General features: G+C 38.3%; 1 protein-coding gene across 1 annotated transcript in view; it reads right to left on the bottom strand.

The window, feature by feature from the left end:
• LOC103516131 overlaps positions 1-7,268 on the bottom strand; it is an 11,983-nt gene that overhangs the window by 693 nt on the left and 4,022 nt on the right. The window contains exon 3 of the mRNA XM_008481089.2: positions 3,778-4,920. Within this exon, the coding sequence (XP_008479311.1) occupies positions 3,778-4,920 (1,143 nt within the window). The remainder of the gene's footprint in view (positions 1-3,777; positions 4,921-7,268) is intronic.

Genomic DNA, 7,268 nt, shown 5'->3' with positions numbered 1-7,268 from the left:
TCATCACTATTGACTCAGATTTGGATTTTTCCCAAGTTTTTACATAGGAATCGACTATTTATTTATAATTTTTACCCATTTGCAACTGCTCCATTTGCATGATTTTTTTTTTTTTTATCCCCCCAAGATGTTTGATAGAGGGAACTGTAAATGTTATGGTCTTATCGTCCCGAAATCGAAGAGAGAAGGAAGACAGGATAGGAGAAAGCCAGCCGTTCCGAGAACGAACAATATCCCATCAGGATAAAATCCGCCCCGGGCGGGAATCGAACCCGCGGCCTAGCGCTTACAACTCCCAAGATCTTATCGTTCCGAAAGCGAAGAGAGAAGGAAGACAAGACGTTTTGGTAGGTAGGTAGAGGCTAGACCTCTTTTCCGTGTAGCATTTTGGCCAGAAAATAAATTCAGTTCAATCGACTGCTTGCTACAATTTGTTTGATTATTATTTTCATTTTGTTACTCATATCTCCTGGAAATTCCAATCGAATCTGCTGATATGGTAGTTATGCTGCTTGCTGATAAACACACCTAAAGTTACAGAATTTGACTCGGAACTCAACTATAGTTGGAATTATGAACCAAACGTTATGGTAAGTAGTATCCGCCTGGGATTTTGAATGAATAAATAAATCTTAAATCTTAAAATAAGAATATATTTGTGAACTGCTAGAATGAAAAAAAGAGGTTTGACAGAGTTAATTGTAATATCGAAGGTCTTATCGTCCCGAAATCGAAGAGAGAAGGAAGACAGGATAGGAGAAAGCCAGCCGTTCCGAGAACGAACCTTATCTGTTTAGGATAATGTTCGCCCCGGGCGAGAAGCGACATCGCGCTACTCTCCAGGTCATAGTCATAAAGAAGATGTACCTACACCTATATTATAGGTGTAGGTACATCTTCTTTATGACATATACTACCAAATGATAACATACATAATATATACTATATACTACCAAATGCAGTCAGCCCCCATGGCGTAGTGGTCACTGCGCTCGCCTTGCACGCGGGGGACCCGGGTTCGATTCCCGGCGGGTCAAGAAATTTGCATCATCCAAATGATTGATTCCGTGACTGGCTGTTGCGGGGCCCACTCAGCCTGGTGAGGAAAATGAGTAGCTATGAAATATAAATGCGCATAGCGACCGGTGCCAGTATGGTAGGTAAACATTGGATTTTAGGATTATTGAGATAATCCTACAATGCTGCAGTGAGTACCAAAGTTGTGACATAATAACACAAAGAAACTGCATTTACATTTTACTACCAAATGCCAAAATGAGACTGAAATTTTTCGAGAAAAATGACCACACAGAGGTATACTAAAATTCTGTAGTTAGCTTGGAAGGTAGCATGGCTGCATTGTAAACGCTAGATCAGGGGTTCCCAATAAGCCTTGGCTGGCGGACCACTTCCGAAAATCAGGATCACTTCGCGGACCACCCCTAGATCGAAGTTTTAATTTTCCGGTCGGGGCGAATTTTATCCTAGACAGATAAGCTTCGTTCTAGGAACGGCTTTCTGCTATCCTGTCCCTCTTCTCTGGGACCAGAAGACCTTACAGTTCCCTCTAGCCAGAACTTTTGGAAGATAGAAATGAAAGATCGTCTTTAGTTAAAACTAAACATAGACTTCGATTGCCCACATCTTTCTTCATTCAATTATAAATTAATGGTGATTGTGCAGACAGACCTAATTGTTCCTTTATTTGGACCGTTTTCAAATCCACCAGATGTGCTCATTTAAAAAAAAAAAAAAAAATAGTTTAAAAAAAAAAAAAAAAAAAGATGAGTGTTTCACCGCCGTTTTTATTTCTTAGCAATGAAACAAAAGTTTAAAAAAAAAAAAAAAAAAGATGAGTGTTTCACCGCCGTTTTTATTTCTTAGCAATGAAACAACTGCTACATCAGACGCATGTAAACATAATTTCGTGGACAACAGGATTCTAGGCCCACCACTCACGTTCAAACCTCCTGACAGACCGTGGTCTCACAAAATAGACTAGTATTGATTATTAAAATTTTTGCATCGCAGTGTCCACTCCAGTCTGTCGATAAATTTAAGTTCGGTTCGCTCACTAAACATATGTCCATATCTTTTTCGAGGGCTGTCTGATAGAGTAGGTCATGAGAGCACTTATCCGTATCTACTCGCGAACCCTCTTCACTCCATATTGGTCTTCGATGTAGTGGTCAAGACGCTCGCCTGGTAATTTGGAGGGTGTGGGTTCGATTACGGTAGTTGTTTTAGGAGGTTTGATAGAGGGAACTGTAACTGCTAAGGTCTTATCGTCCTGAAAGCGAAGAGAGAAGGCACCTTATGTGTTTGGCATTAAATCCGAACCGGGCTGCTAACCCCCAAGGTAACTAAGCTGGCAGTGTGACAAACCCAGTCGAGGTATGGAATTTTATCCTCAAAATTTTGATCGTTTTAGTCACATTTTTTTTTTTTTTTTTTTTTCGAAATTAGACAAACCGTTTGAGAGTTATGGGGGAAAAATAATGGTCCATTGGCCCCTAAAGACCGGATAGCCAAAATCTACTGAATATCCTCTGTGTGTTAAACATATTCACCAAATTTCATCAAAATTGAATGGACAGATAAATAATCTAAAAGAAAAATCGTCCAGTTAAAATTGGAATGTTGGTATGTACTTCGTTTGTTCAACAAACAAGTACATAGGTAGTAGGTAAACGTACCTACAAGAAGTTAGTGGAGATGTCAATATTCCTATTGAAAATAATAATGATAGGTAAAACCTACAATATTATTAGGGGAGATGTCAATATTCCTATTGAAAATCATAATGATAGGTAAAACCTACAATATTATTAGGTAGTGGAGATGTCACTATTCCTATCTCCTATTGAAAATAATAATGATAGGTAAAACCTACAATATTATTAGGGGAGATGTCAATATTCCTATTGAAAATCATAATGATAGGTAAAACTTACAATATTATTAGTGGAGATGTCAATATTCCTATTGAAAATCATAATGATAGGTAAAACCTACAATATTATTAGTGGAGATGTCAATATTCCTATTGAAAATAATAATGATAGGTAAAACCTACAATATTATTAGTGGAGATGTCAATATTCCTATTGAAAATAATAATGATAGGTAAAATCTACAATATTATAAGTGGAGATGTCACTATTCCTATTGAAAATAACAATGATAGGTAAAACCTACAATATTATTAGTGGAGATGTCACCAGTCGATCATTTAAGACCGGTTTTAGCGTTACCTATGTTAAGCTACGCCGAGGAAGGCCAATAAATGGATGGGTGACTTGAACCTTATATTGGGAATAAAGGGAGAACGGGCTCTAGTCTTGATTTTAAATCATTACATGAAAGTAAAATCGAAAAATCAAATCAAGAATAATAATAAACTGAATATTAAACAAATTAGGTAGGTACATAGGTACTGATTTTCTTTAATCACGATCGAATAAACTACGGGCTAAAAAATTCCCGGAGGGATGGACCCAGCTTGTTACTACTTTCCTTAACCTATAGGAAGGAAAGTAATGTAGTCGGGTCAAATTTTCGATGGTCAATTTTTAGTGCCAAAACACGTTTTGAGGTCCCTAGAGTCTAAATCCAAAGTTTCAGCCATTGGTCCCTGTGTGTGTCTGTTTTTAAACAAAATATCTCGAGAACGGTAAAAGCTAGAGACTTGAAATTTGGTATGTAGCTGTCAACTATGACAAGGATGCGACACGAAACTTTTGGTTAAGACCGGTGCAACGCCTGGCGGCATTTTACCGCTTTTGGCGGTTCCGCCCAGCACGCTTCTTTTCTTTTCCCCCACTCCTCCGGTCCTAGGCATGATCCTGGATAGATTCGCAGTCTTTTTGTCTGCTTTATCTGCTACGTACTTCAGATGTGGTAAGAAAGTCAAACTTCCGTCGAGTAACACTCCAAGATACTTGAGTGTTCTCCTGAATTCCACCCTTTGTCCTAGGAGCGTAATGTTCAAAGGTCTACAATTTTTTCTTCCACTAAGTACTATAGCCTCCGTCTTCTCGGGTGCTAGTTCAAGCATTTTGCCGTCCATCCACTCCGATATCCTACTTAGTGTCAGATTTGCTTTGTCTTCTAAAAGGTCTTCTTTTCTTGCGGTCACTAAGATAGCCAGATCGTCCGCATATGCTACTAGTCTGACACCCTCTGGTAAATCCAGTCTGAGCACTCCATCGTAGAGGAGATTCCAGAGGGTCGCTCCAACTACCGACCCCTGTGGAACCCCCGCTGTCATGTGCTTTTCAAACTCCTCACCCACAATATCTCTCTCCTCGAGGTAGGATTTGAAGATTTCGATCAGATATGGCGACAGGCCTTCCAGTGAGCTGATAATGTGTATCCATGGCGCGGAATTGAAAGCGTTACGTATATCCAGTGCGATCAGAATGCATAGGTTTCTTTTCCATCTTTTCTTCTTAATTTCGTTCATGGAAATTTTAACAACTTCGTTAATCGCTTGTGTTGTCGATTTTCCAGGTAGAAAACCGTATTGATTTATGTCTATGAGTTGCTTCTCGTCAATTTCGGTGAGTAGTCTTTTTAAGATCATCTTTTCGTACAATTTTCCAAAAGAGTTAAGGAGGCAGATAGGCCTGTAAGCGACGGGTTCATTTGGCTTTTTAGCTGTCTTTGGTATTAGCGCTACGCGTGCCTCCTTCCATTCTTTTGGAACTATAAGCCTTTTCAGGAGAGTATTCATTAAATCCAGGATTGTCTGTGGGATTGTCAAAATCGTTTCTCTCACTACTAGAGGGGGTATTTTATCCGGCCCTGGTGCCTTATTTGTATTGATATTAATCATTGCTTCTAGCAGCTCGTCCATATCAAAACTTGGAACTTCGTCATTATGTGCTTCGTTATGGGTCCATCTGACTATTGGATGATCTGGAAAAAGTTTTCCTATTATTTCTTTCCTTACTTCCGGTGGTATTTTAGGAAGTGGTTTACTGATTTTCTTTGTCACTATTTTGTATGCTTTTCCATATATGTCGTTTTCAAGCTCTTGACACAATTCCGTCCAGCATTTTTCTTTTGCACCTTTTATTTCTTCCGATAAGCTCTCTTTAGCTCCTACGTATTTCTTGTATAGGGAGATACATCTTTCTCCATTTGCACTTTTCTTTCTTTCTCTAGTATACTTTCTCCTTTCTTTATTGCATAATTCTCTTTTTTCCTTTATTATTTCATTCCACCAATACGCGGCTCGTCTTACTCTTTTCCCATTATGTTTCTTTTTCATTGCTTTATTGCATGCTTCTGTCACGACTTTTGTTAATCTCACAACCGTTTCGATTTTCTCTTCGGTGTTCTTTTCTTGAATAAATTCTTTTAACGTTTCTCTGTTTAAGGTCTTGAGGTTCCATGTTCCTTTCCCACCTGTAACTCTTCTCTCGCTTTCACTTCTTCGATTTTCTTCTATATCTATGGTGATATACTGATGTGGACTCCTCGTCTCCACCTCATCCAGTACCTCCCATTTTATCCTCTCAGCCAGAGATTGTGTACACAGTGTGATGTCTATGTGCGATTCTTGGTTTCTTCTTCTGAATGTTGGTGTTCCACCGCAGTTCAGAACGCACAAATTCTCTGAGGCTATCCATTCCGTCAATATCCTTCCCCTTTTGTCTGTTCCTGGGGCTCCCCATTGTGGAGATTTTCCGTTGAAATCGGCTCCCAAGATAACATCTTTGCTTCCGCTCTCTCTCAGATAAACACTTATTTCTTCCAGTATTGTTCTCAGCTCCTCTTCTCCTCTGTTCGGTGAACAGTAACCACTTATTATTCTGTACTTTTCAGTTTCAAACCAGGTAAACCCCTTTCCTTGTCCTCTAGTCTTAATAAATAGACTAGTATTGATTATTAAAATTTTTGCATCGCAGTGGTAGAAGAACACCCAAATAAGCATAATTGAATAGGATAAGGAAAGTTGTGTGATGTTCATACCAGATTTTTACTTCCTATTTTCCTATACCCCATTTGTTAAAAAAAAAGGATTTTTTTTTTGAGATAGCGAGGGGATTATTAATATTGCTTTTCTTCTTTGGACGCTTTGCAAGTACATACATACCGTAAGCCATTTTCATTCTTTGTGCCATAAACGCTATTCAGCGTTGAAGATGAATTAATTTCAATAGATAGGTACAATATTAATAGACCTATATCACGAGCGCTTTGTGCTATACATAGAAGGTAAATCGTCAGCTAATTATAGTCTCACAAGAATTTTTTAATGACCCTATTCTGTACATCGCGGGGAGGGAAGTTAATATGCGAGAGAATTACCTTTTGCATGGACCTTAATTACCGCCTAAATTGATGTTGGAAAAAAAAGAACTTCATTTTATATACGAGAAATATCATAAATTCCACAATAGGGGCGAGTATACAATATTAACGCTTATGAAAACTATGGAGATGATAGATGATAAATAAATAATAGATTATAAATATGAAAAGGAAAAAATTATGGACTACAAAAAAAAAAATCTTTGCCGCATTTCGACCGTAGCGAAAATTATGAAACAGTAATTATTAAAATAATTTTATTACAAGTGGTTACAGTGAAGCCCCAATGTAGTCAATTACTTGGTAAGTATAACTCAGCAATCTATATGGCACAATGGTCCATACCTATAATATACTTTGTATGCTATAGTCACCAAAGCCGCCACCAAATAATTATTTGGTGGCAGCTAGCAAAATGGACGTGCACTTATTGATGAATTATCATTTATTAATGATCTGATCTTCACCAATTACAGACTGGCGTGTGTCAGTAATAAAATTTGATTAAATTGAAGAGAAACGCGGGATAAAATTTGACTTGAAATAATCCGGTAGCTGTGTTTCATGATCGTCCTTCGAACTCTTCGATTTTCGTGCACCTCCCGGCACTCTTGGATAAGAGTAATGTGTTAAAACTGCTCGTATGCTAAGTATAGGGGAGTTACCAACTAATCTGTTGTTTTGGACGAAACAAAAACAAGCAAAGTGCCAAAAGAGTCAAGCGGATTAGCTCCTGAGTATTTACAGTGCTAGCGAAATACTTACATAATTAATTCATAACGGTGCCGGTATATGCTGGGGTATGGAGAGCGCATTATGTAAATGTATACAAGAAAGCTGTGTTTCCCAATTCTGTTTGAAGTTTCCCTCTCCCTCAGATTTTTTTCCGAGGCAAAAAAGCATCGAGCATTTCGAGTACAAGCTCCATTAGGTTCTAACTCTAACTC

The sequence above is a fragment of the Diaphorina citri genome, unplaced genomic scaffold (genome assembly GCF_000475195.1).
Source record: "Diaphorina citri unplaced genomic scaffold, Diaci psyllid genome assembly version 1.1 scaffold1493, whole genome shotgun sequence".
NCBI lineage: Eukaryota > Metazoa > Arthropoda > Insecta > Hemiptera > Psyllidae > Diaphorina > Diaphorina citri.
Note: the sequence above shows the minus strand (reverse complement) of the source record. Positions and strands in the feature narration are given on the sequence as shown.